The sequence below is a fragment of the Myxine glutinosa genome, chromosome 9 (assembly GCF_964187855.1).
Source record: "Myxine glutinosa chromosome 9, kmMyxGlut1.1, whole genome shotgun sequence".
Classification (NCBI taxonomy): domain Eukaryota; kingdom Metazoa; phylum Chordata; class Myxini; order Myxiniformes; family Myxinidae; genus Myxine; species Myxine glutinosa.
Genome location: NC_136269.1, coordinates 9,097,105 through 9,112,222, shown reverse-complemented (window position 1 = coordinate 9,112,222; position 15,118 = coordinate 9,097,105). Strand labels below are relative to the sequence as shown.

General features: G+C 41.6%; 1 protein-coding gene across 1 annotated transcript in view; it reads right to left on the bottom strand.

Moving 5' to 3' along the window:
• ESRRG (estrogen related receptor gamma) overlaps positions 1 to 15,118 on the bottom strand; it is a 544,168-nt gene that overhangs the window by 332,111 nt on the left and 196,939 nt on the right. Inside the window, 1 exon segment of the mRNA XM_068129597.2 lies at positions 746 to 861. Coding sequence (XP_067985698.2) covers positions 746 to 789 — 44 coding nt within the window. The 5' untranslated portion in view covers positions 790 to 861.

The window sequence follows — 15,118 nt, the reverse complement described above, 5'->3', positions numbered from 1 at the left end:
ATATCCCATGGGGAGTTTATGACATATGCCAAGTTTAAACTTTTAAAATTGAGCCGTTTCAGAGTGAAAGGTGCCCAACTTTTTTCCTTTAATCCAATATGGCTGCCATACCATGTGACCTATGACATCAGAATTATCAATAAAATATTCTCTAAAGGGAGTCTGTTTAAAGTTTTGCATCGATCGGACAAGCAGTTGCAGAGAAAAATATTTTTAAAGCAAAAATATATAGATGCGGACACATACAGACACACACACAGACAGACAGACAGACAGACAGGGGTGTTGCAATAGTCTCGCATCCCTCTTCAGTATGAGAATCAAAAAAAAAAGGCAGAACAGAGTATGGATAAGAGAGAGGTAGAAAACAAATAAATATGGAAGAAAAGTGGAGAAAGCGAAATAAGAGCTCGCAAACATAAATGTACAGTCGATTATTGGCAAGTTGAGTACTCGTCCAACAATTTGAATGAATCGGTCATTCCCAATTATTCAAATGACACTAATTGGATGGACTGGTTGCTGATGTTTCTAAGTTGGAGCTATCGCATCGAGTGTATAGTATTCCAACAACCCAGCAGTACTGAAAACTATCATTTGGCTGCATGACTATTAAAACCAACATCCATTCACTTATTGCACATTACAAAACATGGGGCTCTGCTCAAAGCTTCCAGGAACTCCAGAGGAATTGGACATATGAACACAAAAATGAAACACAATGATATGAAAAATATCTGTTTACCTGTAAATATTATGCGGTTGATGGATTCCGGAGGTGAAGATCATTCACTTGCTACTTTACCATACATTGGGCTCCACTTGGAACTTCCTGGAACTGATCCACAAGGATGACGATTCCTACACACGTGACAAAATGACATCACAAATATATCAGATCATAGAGAAAACAATAGCTCCAGTTTCCCCATCCTCAACAGAAAAAGAGCATCATTAACACTTCATGACAAACTGCTACAGGTTCCTACATCTGTGCAAACGATATACTTAACTAGCACTCAATAATTAATCAGGGCCCCAATGATTGACAAAACATTGCAAAGATATACCCTTGCATTTGTAATTCCATTCCTCATCTCATATACAGCCAAGTTCACCTCGACGATCAAGGAACTGCTTAACATGGACTCTGATTTTTTTACCTAAGAAAGATTATAAAACCAAAAACAGTGGAGGAGAGAAAAGCTGAAGAGGCATTGCATTGTTATTGTTACATGCAACATCTCAAGTAGAGACAAACCATTGTTATTGTTGCATGCAGCATTTTAAATAGAGACCATTGTTATTGTTGCATGCAACATTTAAAATAGAGACCATCGTTATTGTTGCATGCAACATTTTAAATAGAGACCATTGTTATTGTTGCATGCAGTATTTTAAATAGAGAAACGAGTTTCACACAATCAACATATGGGTGGAAAAGTGCCTTACAAGTTTCACAGACGTGAGATTCAACAATAATGTCAGCAAAACTTCTTGACTAGTCAATGATGAACACTGAGCTGCATATGACAGTTAATACCAATCTCCCTAAAGACATGGTTGAAAAAAATCTGGTCCACCAGGTAAGCCTGTCTAACACCAGTGACAAGCAACACCTCTTGAGCTGACTCATGTGGCAGTTCAAAAAATCCTGCACTTCTTCGTTTGTATGTAGCACAAGGCTGCGGGGTAGCATCATTGACCGAGCTCGTCTACTCTTCACGAAAGACACTGGGATCTTTAACATCCATCAACTAATGCTGGCAGATGGGACGCCCACTTAACGTACATCCAGGGGACAGCACACACATTGATGGATCACCCTGTCTGTGAAACACCAGCATGACACAGTTTATAGCCGGGTCAGGATTCAAACCCAGACTAGACAGCTTACAGTGTGTGTATCTCCAAGCCCAATCCTGAACTGTGAGTATTCCTATTTCCACAAAATGCTGGACAAATGACCGCGATGCGTAGATGTTTGGTAAAAGAGAATTGTAAAAAATGTCTCATTAAATAGCTTCAGGACAACATAAGCCAATGGATTCCATTGCAGACTGAAAGACTGCCAAGCATTGAAGATAATTTGATCATATGGGCAAAGTGATGACACGTCAACTTTAGAAGGATCAAGCAGAAAATGATCCACCCTAACTTTGTGGGAAAGAACCGCTTACATTCAATAAAAAGTCAAGCAGAAACAGAAGTGTTTTCACTCAACTCGGTGAAACTATCAATATGGGATGCGGGAGAACTCGGATCATCTCGGATTTGCATGGAAATGAGGCAATAAGCAACTGCAAACATTGCGCAAAGATAATATCCAACCAAAAAAAGAGATACCTTTTGTGAACATCAAACGCTTTCTTCTGAACAAAAAACAACAAATGGTATTTATACTATCTCGGGCATCAATAAGTACATGAACAACTAGGTATCTGCGGTCACAAAGCGATTGCCAAGGGTAAGCCTCCCCCGACCAATCACCCGCGACTTACCCTGGACCCGTGATCCAATGATGGCCTTATTTTTTCGGATCACCATATGACCTTTACGTTCATCATTTAGGTCACAATCCGAAAAAAGTAGGTCAAGGACACTAATCAAATATCAGGTGCACAACCTCAGCTCAGGTACAGTATTTTGATGCGAGAACATCTTTAAAGGCAAAGTGGTCTTGAAGATTCTGCATTGTCAAAATTGAGCGATGACAAAGAACGCGTTTTTCTATCAAACTTTTTTTTATCAGACCGCCATTTAACCTCGACTTTTAACGTGGAAAAATACGATGCACATGAAGCATAAATGTGCCTTGCTCTACATAATATCTAGAGAGGGCAATTTTGCTCTGATCGGCCAAATCTTGGTCGGGTTTTGTTGAAAAATGTTAAAATATCTATAATTGGGTCATTATCTTAAAAGTAGGTCAAGGTCAAAAACAATATGTCATCCCTGCATACTTTTTATTCCAGTTATTGATGAAGATTTTCATTCCGAAAGTCCTCGCCGGCTCCAAGATACAGCTCGTAAATTGATACAGTTTGCAAACTTGGAGTGTTGGGAGTGCAGTAAAACATGTTTTTTATAAATGGTGGTTTTAGTCAGGTTCACTATGTCAATAAATTATATTTCGTTCAAAATCATGGTAGATTCGCAAACCTATACATTTTTGGAAAGGCTATAGCATAAGGAAACTAAAAATCAATGTTTACATTTGGAGAGATACCTGTATGGTGGCCATTTTGGATTTTCAAAATGGCCACTGTAAAATACATATTTTGTTCTATTTCTGCCTCTAATTACCCTAAAAACTTTTTAAAATATACTAAACCTATATTTTCAGGGACAAGGAATCCAATGAAAGTATCAAATTAGTGCTATGGGGAATGGTAAGACACGAATCAAAGGTTTTGAATTGCAAAATACTGTCTTTATATTCGCGATAAGTTGCATAATCAAATACATGTTATCATTTTGTACAGGCAGTTAATAACATCAAAATGTGTCACAATAATTCATATCACCAAACATACACAGGCAGTCAGCAAAATCATATATACACATGCAGTCAGTATAACTTCACATCTACACAGGCAGTCAATGACAAAATATACACAGGCAGTCAATGGCATCAAACATACACGATTACAGAATATGCCATTTAGAGTTCGTCATCACTGTCCCGTGTGTCGTATCCGACAATATAGTCCGCATCGTTTTCACAGTCCGTTCCACACAAGCAAAGGTCGGTCAAATTGATTGGCAAATCGAATTGGTCGAATGGTCGATCGAATCGAATCGATCGAATTGGTCGAATGGTCGATCGAAGCGATTGGTCGAATGGTCGAATGGTCGATCGAAGCGATTGGTCGAATTGGTCGAATGGAATTGGTCGATTGGTCGAATTGGTCGAATCGAATTGGTCGGAATTGGCAAATGTAAACATTGATTTTCAGATTTTCCATGTAATAACGTTTCCAAAAATGTATAGGTTTGCTAATCTACCATGATTTTGAACGAAAAAACATAGTGAACCTGACTATTTAGTACTCCTAGGCTAGGGGGTCTTATAAATCCTGTGGTACCATTAATATTGGGGGCGCCAATTGTAGAAACAATCTCTATAACAGCAATGGGGCTTCCTCTATGCTGTAGGGGTGTGGGGGGGCTAATAAAAAAGAAACAAATCACTCTGTGTGGAATACAAGAAGATTTATCAGGGTGTGTTACAGCATTCATAAGTGGGTTTTTTAAAAGAATTGTTAGACCCATGGATATGACCTTGTCATCTGTGCAAAGTGAAGATGCCAGACAGCAATGGTTGGCTGGGTGTCGTTTCTTTTGAGAAGCAAGAGGATAACACAATGCCTGCAGCTTTGGGACAGCTCTATAGCTGAAACGGTTTTTATCTGTTATTATTTTTTTGCAGGTCTACAAGAGCACCACATGATTGTTGTTGTTGGTGTTGTGGTTGTTGTTGAGGGTCGAATTTTGAAGTATATACTCATTGGTCAGACGCCACCCACATTTGCCGCTTGTCTCCACCCACCATAGCCATATAACCCAGACTAAATAATATGGCCGCCATATTGGTTTTCTGGTAGGCCTATGACATCAGGTTTGTAGGCCTCTGCTGATTATACACTGCCCGAGTTTGTTAGATTCAGATTTCCATTGCCTTTGTTTGGGTCGAGTATTACGCATGATGAGGTACCCTGAAAAATCAAACAATGTTAAATAAAAAGTATTAGTAAGGTTTAATCAAGCTGTCAGCACGCATGGTAAGTGACTCCATAAAAATTAGCGTTACGTAATTTCTGAATGGCCCCATATTGCCGTTAAACAATTTGTGACCACGTGACGTATCAGCTCGTTCTGATATAACTGTGGTGGAGGCTGACATGGATGAGAGGTGTCGAGTTTATCTTTTAATGAGCATTAATTATGTGTTTCCTAATCGCGCTGTTATCTTTTAAGAGTGCTTTAAATGCGTTTTTCCCAATAAGCCCGCCAACGGATTTTGTGCAGGTTGTCTTCACAGTGCAATCATTCTTGTTTGTATGCATGTATGGTTGAGATTCATGAAAGAGCTGGAGAAGAATGGAATGAATAATATGGAAAAGGGAAAACACCAACAGCAGAGTATAAGTGAGAGCATGATCAAGAGGAGAGGGAGAAGGATACATGGGGGTGAACAAAATATACACAAGATGCAATACAGCAAGAAGAGGATGAAAGTGCGGATGAAACAGAAAATTAACTAGAACGGCACTCAGTAGAGAGCATACCTCCACCTGGTTGGCCATATCACTCAATGGTGAAGAATCACTTAAAAAATTATACTAGAAGGGCACACGGTAGAGAGCATCCCTCCGCCAGGCTGAACAGTTTGTTTTTTATCCAATGATAGGCCGGATCTGGATTACGACTTGAACCAAAATTTAATCGGCTTGTTCTTGTCACCTAACCAATTCATCCACCAAGTTTAGTCATAACTCGTCCATAACTTTTTAAATATCATGTTATATATCGCATTTCACCCGATCTCTCAATGGTAAGGAATCACTCAAAAATTAAATAATTCTCATATCCGAATCCATATTCAGATCTTCACCAAAATGGAATCGAATCGTTCTTGTTACACACCCAGTCTGTCAACCAAGTTTCGTCCAAATCCATCCACAACTTTTTGAGATATCCTGCCATGTATCGTTTTTGGCTTTATATCCCAACTAGGGCGTGCCCGTACGTGGGTGCAAAAAAACATGCGTGCAAACAACAACAACAAAAAAAAACTTTGAAACCACGTGGCAGTAACGACCACAGAACCCCCCCCCCCCCTCTATTTACATGAAATGGTTTGGTCCATTCGCAAAGCCAAAGCGAACGGCTTGCGAGTACGGTAGAACCCCCCCCCCCCCCTCTATTTACATGAAATGGTTTGGTCCATTCGCAAAGCCAAAGCGAACGGCTTGCGAGTACGGTGACCATACCTTGGGAACCACTTGTCCGATTAATTTCAAACCTTGAAAAGGCACATCCTCGGGTCCCCAGCAATATACCTGGCAAGTTTCAAGTATATCGGACCCGTGGTTGTCGAGAAACAGCGGTCACAGACAAACACACACACACACACACACACAGACACACACACATACACACAGAGATTACTGGAATTATAGATAGATGGTGAAGAATCACTTAAAAAATTCTAATAGCCGGATCCGGATCTCGATCTTCACCAAAATTGAGTCGATTCTTCCTTGTTACACAAACAACCTGTCCAACAAGTTTTGTCCAAATCCATCCATAACTTCTTGAATATCCTGTATAGTAATGTATCGTGTATGTAATTATGTATCATTTTTGGCCCCATCTCTCAATGGCGGAGAATCACCTTAAAAAAATATTCTCATACCCGAATACACATTCAGATCTTCACCAAAATCTAATCGAATTGTCCTTGTCAGACACCCAACCGGTCCACCAAGTTTCGTCCGAATCCGTGCACAACGTTTTTAGATATCTTGTTCACAAACAAACGGACAGACAGACAGACAGACAGACAGACAGACAGACAGACAAGGGTAAAAACATAACCTCCATCCACCTTTGGTGGCGGAGGTAACAAACCAACCGACAATTAACAAGCGTAAAGAGGTGAAGAATAGGGGGGAAATCACAATAACCTGGAAAAGGGAGTGCATGGGAATGGGGAATGCTTTCATGGAGTGCCTGCAGCACTTCTGGTCTTATGATATTCCACTATGTTTTATAATAACCAAGTGGAATACCATCCACACCAGGACCCTTACTGGAGGACAGGCCCAAGAGTGCAAGTCTAGCCAGACGCTGGTGTTTGGGCAACGTTTCAGTGAACGCATGAAGCAAGTCAAAATCAATGTCCAAAGCATCAAAAGTGAAGAAAGAAACATCATTTTCCGGATTCATTAAACCCTTAGGCTCACAACTCCGCCATAAGAAACACATTGTTGCTGAGCCTTAGTGTTATTTTCCAAAGAGAGAATGAAGAAAACTTTTAAGGTGCATCGAAAAAAAACTTCGATTAGACGACCTGAGAAGCTGTCCCAAATCGCCATTGAATAAAACTACTTGAGATATCTTTCTTATATTTAAAGACTGGATACGACTTCCTACCACGGATCCGCAGAAGCTGAGTTTGCCACTCCGACACCTCCTTCACAAAAAGAAGTCTGGTAGTCAACTCATCACTCGGATGATGAAGCTCATATTATTAGCAGAAACCTCTAATATGGCCTTTCACTTATCTCACCAATATCTCCCACTTGGAAATTAATATTTCCTGAAATAAATGAATGCCCAAAAGGCCCCAAAAGCCCCGCAGAACTGTAAACCCTCCCGAAGACTAACAGCAAATGCCCAAAAGGCCATTCTGCATTGCAGAGGGTAAAAATTTTCAAAACAACCAAGCGATGATCTGGAAAACCAGATGGGGAAATAGCTGCAGATAATATAAAATTACGAAAACGGTTATTAACATAAAACCTATCCAAGCGGGCAAATGACGCTTCATTATTATAACAACGACACCGAGAAAATTGCTTGCAATGTGGATGCTGCAATGTCTCCCCCATCAACAAAGCCAAACTTTATCACATGTTAGCTAACTGCCGAGCACTCTTATGGTGAGGTTCAGCACCATTAGAGATAGAGTTTCGATCGAACCTACTGCACATTTAAATCAACAGCCAAGCAAAAAAGATGCAGAAAAGCCTCACGATGGGGGAAACGAGGGAAGCAAGGCCACGCAGCAGAATCGCATGAGGCACACGCACTAAACAATGTCAACTCTGGACCACTATAAGCAAAAACAAGAGACACTAGAACGGCACTCGGTGGAGAGCATACCTCCGCCAAGTGAACGGTTTACGTTTTGTATCCCAGAGTAGACCAGAAACACCAATACAGAATCACATTTAATCAAAATCATCAGTCCACAACTTTTTGAGATATCCTGCTGTGCATCGCTTTTGGCCATATTTGGCCCTACAATGGCGAAGAATCACTTTTTAAAATTCTACTAGCCGCATCCGGATCTTCACCAAAATTGAATCCCTTCTTCCTTGTCACACGCATAACATGTCCACCAAGTTTCGTCCAAATCCATCCATAACTTTTTGGCTATCATGCTATATGTTGGTTTTAGCCCTATCTCCCAATGGTGAAGAATCACTTTAAAATTCTAGTAGCCGGATCCGAATCCGGATCTTCACCAAAGTCTAATAATTTCGTCCTGGTCACATACACTACCTCTCTGCCAAATTTCGTCTGAATCCATCCACAACTTTTTGAGATGTCTTGTTCACAAACAAACGGACAAACGGACAGACAGACAGGAGTGAAAACATAACCTTTATCCACCTTTGGTGGCGGAGGTAAAAAATTGCCACCAACAAATTCATGAAATATGCGTTTGATTCAAAACATCTTTGAACAAATCCAAAAAGCAATTCCAACATGATGACCATTTTCATATATTTCATGAAATATTGTATTTATGCCTCTGTTTTTTTCATGAATTTATTGGTGACCATTTTGTGTCTTCGCTTTCGTCAAGGAAAGTACTCAGGTCAGACATATGAGCTAAAAACAAACCCAGGTACCACACATCACATTCCATCAGTCAGCCAGCCAGGCAGGATGGCCGAGAAGGTAATCCTGCTCCAAGCGGGTAACACGTTCTTCTGATGCAACACTTTATTTGGGTGGTGTATAGGTAACCGACTGCTGCCTTGGTCGCTCTCGAAAAAAAAAAAACCCGTGGGTGAGAACATGAAGGAAATACATGCGTACTGCTTATGTGCAAATATAATATATCGTGGGTATGAAGCTGGGATAATTCCCATTGCACTGGCTCATAGGCTGACACCAGATGCCTGAAGCCTGAGGCCTATACATACTGTCGTGTCAACAAGACCCATGATACATATCGCTTCCATCCTTTCCATATTTTGATGATCATTTTCCATTGATTTGATAACCAAACGGATTTTTTCAAGTTGCAATATTAGATATTCGAAGGAAGTATGAATGCTAACAAGGACTTTTTTTCACCCGCTGTGTGTGCGTTTTCAGTGATGCATGTGTTATGTGGCAAACATTTGAAACCACAGCCTCTTGAACTGCACAATCAACAGGGATTAAAGTTGGAACCTTGGATACACACATATACCAGTCTCAGCCTCTTTTGAACCACCTGCTGATGCACTGGCATTATGCTGCAAGGTGAAGCTGATATGGAGGATGATCTGAGTCCTTCAAAATATATATATGGAGGAGGAGGAGGACGATGTGTCAGCCCTACTTCTGGCCCCACAAGCCTGTCCAAAAAATAAACAATCCTGAGGGGGAAGTGTTCCAGACAACAAGATAAAGTGTTGGTCTTAGCCAAGCATGAACAATACCAAGGCTACAAGTCCATCTCCAGAGACCGTGATGTTCATATGTCCACCATATGCAATGTTATCAGGAAGTTTAAGGCCCATGGCACTGTAGCCAACCTCCCTGGACGTGGCCACAAGAGAAAACTTGATCGAAGATTGCAGCGAAGGATTGTTCGAATGGTGGAGAAAGCACCTCGATCAACTGCCAAACAGATTCAAGTGGACCTTCAGACACCAGGTACCACAGTTTCAACTCGCACCATCTGTCGCCAACTTAATGAAAGGGGGTTCTATGGTAGGAGACCCAGGAGGACCCCACTGCTAAGTATACCCCACTGGAGTTTTCCAAAAACACACCTGAACAAGCCAAAATCCTTCTGGGAGAATGTCCTGTGGACAGATGAGACCAAATTAGAGCTTTTTTGGTAAAGCACATCATCTCTATGTTTAAAGAAAACAAAATGAAGCCTTCAAAGAAAATAACACCTTCCCTACAGTCAAACATGGAGGAGGTTCAGTGATGTTTTAGGGTTGCTGTGCTGCCTCTGGCACTGGGTGCCTTGATTGTGTGCATGGTATCATGAAATGAGGAGATTACCAAGGTATTTTGGAGCGCAATGTTCAACCCAGTTTCAGAAAGCTGGGTCTCCGTCGAAGGTCATGGGTCTTACAGCAGGACAATGACCCCAAACACATTTCAAAAAGCACCCAGGAATGGCTGAAGACAAAACGCTGGACTGTTCTGAAGTGGCCAATAATGAGTCCAGATGTAAATCCTTTTGAACACCTGTAGGAGATCTGAAAACAGCAGTTGGGAGAAGGCACCCTTCAAATCTGGGAGAACTGGAGCAGTCGGCACAAGAAGAGTGGCCAACCTGCCGGAAGAGCGGTGTAAGAAGCTCATTCATGGCTATAGGAAGCGCTTCACTGCAGTTATTTTGTCCAAAGGCTGTGTACCAAATATTAAGTCGAGGGTGTCAATAATTTTGTCAATGCAATTTCTTTTTATTTTCTGATTTTAAAGGATATATTAAGATCTGAATCAAAAACAAAGGTTCTGTAATATTAACAGTGAAATAAAGAATTGTGGAGACCAAATTATTTTGTCAATTGAAACTTATTTTTATAGAAAATTTTGAGTTATTTGAAAAAAGTGCAAGGGTGCCAATATTTTTGGCCACGAAATACTGTGCTATATAAAGTTTTTAAAACAATCTCTCAATTTTGAAGAATTACTGATTTATCTGGATGCAGATCTGGATCTTCAGCAAAATTTAATCAATTCGACCTTGTAACACACCTGTCCATGAAGTTTTGTCCGAATCTGTCCATAACGTTTTTGAGATATACTGCTCACATACCAACTAACAGACAGACAGACAGACAGGGTGAAAACATAACCTTGGTGGCGGAGGTAATTGGGAGGATAAAAAAAATCAAAGATGATAACGCTGAAAGAACTTTAGGCCAAAGACCAAAGAACAAGGTCGTGTAAAGCCATGAATGGCTAGTCAAAGGAGTACACATACACCTTGTTCTGAAGGCCAACATACAAGGAATTACTCTCCTCTGTTAATAAACACCTTTTTATTGAAAAAAACAAAGGGGATCAGATGAAGTTTTAAAATACTTCCACAGATCAAAACAACCCTATAATACATACTTCATCCCATAGACCACTGTACACAACCATACAAGGCCTATCAAAGTGGAACCTTAGGACCAAAATACCCATTGTCAGACAAGAAACTCTTGCTCTTTCAGCCTTGAGGCATCATGAGCATGACAATCAAAATCTTTAGACATCAAAGCTTTTGGCTAGGCATATATACTCGTAGAATCGACTCGACATGAGGGGCATGTCTTGCAAATGTTTTGTTTTTTGGATGAGAGAAAAATATCATTTCATAAGGTTATTGAATGCCTGATCAATTGGCAATCAGCAGGGCACCGGTTTCGACCATTCCAGAACCTCACGGAACAGCCGGTCCACAACGCGTCAGAGAGAGAGAATCTCCGTAGAACATTACCATGGCCAACCACCCAAAGGACTGCAGTGATCACATGGAATTCTTCACAAGTTCACATCAATACAAGTCCTGGACAGCTCTGATTCTGCCTTCATAGCTTCATCAGCACGACAAAGTAGTTATAATGATAATTGTGAAAAACACTGCGGTCACCAATGGAATGCAAAGGTCCTGAACACACAAAACCCCGCATCGGTAAAGATATTGTACATAGAAGCAAAAGTAAAAATAGAAGTTGAATAAAACTAGAAGAGTGCGACTGTCGCCAATATGCCTCCGCATAGTCCCACAACGGGTAGATGCCATCATTCTGCATATGTATGGGTAGGGGATCACGTTTGTGAAGTTTGGTGTTGATCGGATAAGGTTCGTTTTTCTATCCAAGATGGCTGCAAAAACCACGTGACCTATGACATCATCATTTTCAAACTATATGCAACAGTGCTGTTAGATGATATTTGTAAAATTTAGCATCGATAAGGTGAGCGGTTTCAGAGATATAATTATTTAATATTTTCCTTCAATCCAATATGGCTACCAAACCATGTGACCTATGATGTCATAAATTTAATATTTCAATACAAATGGGTCATAGATCATGTGCATGCAATTTCTGATTTTTAGGATAAGGAACTCGATTAAAACATTTTTGGCTGGTATACCACTTCACCTATGATGTCATCATTATCATGCTTTTGGTCCCCATTGGGAATACTTGACAATGTGCCAAGTTAAAAAAAATTCCATTCAGCGGTTTCCGAGAAATTATTTATTTATTTATTCGAGATTAATTCAAGATGGCTGACATACCACGTGACCTATGACATGACAATTATCAAAAAACATTCTGCATGGGTGTCACTGCTACCCTGAAAGTTTCGTCTCAATCGGACATGTGGTTGCTCAGAAAAATGAGGTTTAGCCGGTACGGACGGACAGACGGAAGGACGGACGGACGGACGGACGGACGGACAGACGGAAGGAAGGATGGACGGCCGGAAGGATGGACGGACAGACAACCCGAAAACATAATGCATCCGGCGACTTTGTTAGCGGAGGCATAAAAAGAAATGAGAAAATAATTAAAGGCATACCGGTAAGAAGAATAAAAATGGAGGAAGACAATCCCTCTGGCGAAGTGTTCATGAATCAGTTTTAGAAACATGTTATAGCCTTAAGGCCTAATCAGGAAGACAAATCCCGAGGGAGAAAGAGAGCAAAGATAGCACAAAAATAGTTTGTTGAAGAGCACAGAGAGCTCGAGAGTGCACCAGATTACAAAGAGTAAAGAAAGTACAGAAACCATCCAAAGCACACACACAATGTCCGAGGATGTATTATTGGAAGGGAGGTCCAATGCAACCAGGTCTCTTTGGCATCTGTTCCACACCTTATGGGAGCCTGACCTGCTGGCCAAAGCAATCGGAGAGAACAAGAACGCACGGTGTGCCGTAATTATAATAGAAGTGCACCGATCGAGGCAGGCCCAAAGTCCCCCTGGTCCATTTGGAAGTGCAGACCAAGGCCTTGGCTCGTTTTGCTCCCCTACATGGGTTCTTGATCCCTTTCAGTGTTCCGGCTTGGGAACTCACTGGTTTCATCTTCTGTGTACTTATTATCACCTTGGTGTCTCATCGGGGTTTATTGCAGGAAGAATAAATTATTTATCCGTTGTCAAAACTTTTCTGAAATGTTTTTTGTTTGTTTGTTTTTGTATACAGAATCGAGGCTCATGAAAGAGCTAACACATTGAACATGAAAACATGCAATGAATGGAGCGGGAAACAAGAGGAGGAGAGAGAGGGAAGCACACAGGCACAACAACAGTACGTAAGACAAGTTGGAGACAAGTAGGAGACAAGACGAACAAGGACATCGGTACATCTGTGGAAGGTGGAGGGCTGGAGGAGGAGGGAGCGGTACATGGTATAAAGCAAATGAACACCACTGGGAATTTCAGGAAAGAAGTTGGGGATTTAAAGAGGGGGATTTGGGATGTTTTAACGAGGATAGAAAAGATCAAGGTTTTCGATGGGGGAAGACAAGAGATGGTGGTGAACAGCTGTTTTAAAGACCTGGAGGGAAGAGTCAGATTGAAGAGAGTGGGGGAGTTTGAAGAGAGACAGAAAGACCACCAACCTGCCTGCGGTGAGTGAGTGAAAGGCTCTTGGAGTCAGCTTCATCGCGGGCGATTCCAATGATTCTGAAAGCTTTGGTTTCTACAGCGTGAAGCCTAGCTAGGTGTGAGGCAGGAGCACCAGCCCAGAGGGGAGAGCAGTATTAGATAGACCTGCGGATGAAAGCTTCGTATGTGGTGAGTGTATTTTGGTTAAGTGGTCCTGTATGAACCATACTGTCCTGTATGAACTGTACTGTCCTGTATGAACCGTACTGTCCTGGATGAACCGTACTGTCCTGGATGAACCGTACTGTCCTGGATGAACCATGCTGTCCTGTATGAACCGTACTGTCCTGTATGAACCATACTGTCCTGTATGAACCATACTGTCCTGTATGAACCGTACTGTCCTGGATGAACCGTACTGTCCTGGATGAACCGTACTGTCCTGGATGAACCGTACTGTCCTGGATGAACCATGCTGTCCTGGATGAACCGTACTGTCCTGTATGAACCATACTGTCCTGTATGAACCGTACTGTCCTGTATGAACCATACTGTCCTGGATGAACCGTTCTGTCCTGGATGAACCGTACTGTCCTGGATGAACCATACTGTCCTGGATGAACCATACTGTCTTGTATGAACCATACTGTCCTGGATGAACCGTACTGTCTTGTATGAACCGTACTGTCCTGTATGAACTGCACTGTCCTGTATGAACTGTACTGTTCTGGATGAACTGTACTGTCCTGTATGAACTGTACTGTCCTGTAGGAAGTGCACTGTCCTGGATGAACCGTACTGTCCTGTATGAACCGTACTGTCCTGGATGAACCGTACTGTCTTGTATGAACCATACTGTCCTGGATGAACCGTACTGTCTTGTATGAACCGTACTGTCCTGTATGAACTGTACTGTCCTGTATGAACTGCACTGTCCTGTATGAACTGTACTGTTCTGGATGAACTGTACTGTCCTGTATGAACTGTACTGTCCTGTAGGAAGTGCACTGTCCTGTATGAACCGTACTGTCCTGGATGAATCGTACTGTCCTGGATGAACCGTACTGTCCTGGATGAACCATGCTGTCCTGTATGAACCGTACTGTCCTGGATGAACCATACTGTCCTGGATGAACCGTACTGTCTTGTATGAACCGTACTGTCCTGGATGAACCGTACTGTCTTGTATGAACCGTACTGTCCTGTATGAACTGTACTGTCCTGTATGAACTGTACTGTCCTGGATGAACTGTACTGTCCTGTATGAACTGTACTGTCCTGTAGGAAGTGCACTGTCCTGGATGAACCGTACTGTCCTGTATGAACTGTACTGTCCTGTATGAAGTGCACTGTCCTGGATGAACCGTACTGTCATGTAAGCACAACTAGTGCATCCATTCCCAGTTTATTTCTTTCTTTCTCTTCTCACCTTTCCTTATACTTCTGCCAACTTCCCCTCCCCTTACCCAGCCCCTCCCCCTCCACATTTTAAAAACCTATTAAAAACTCAGGGCAGTAGCACTCCCACATTACAT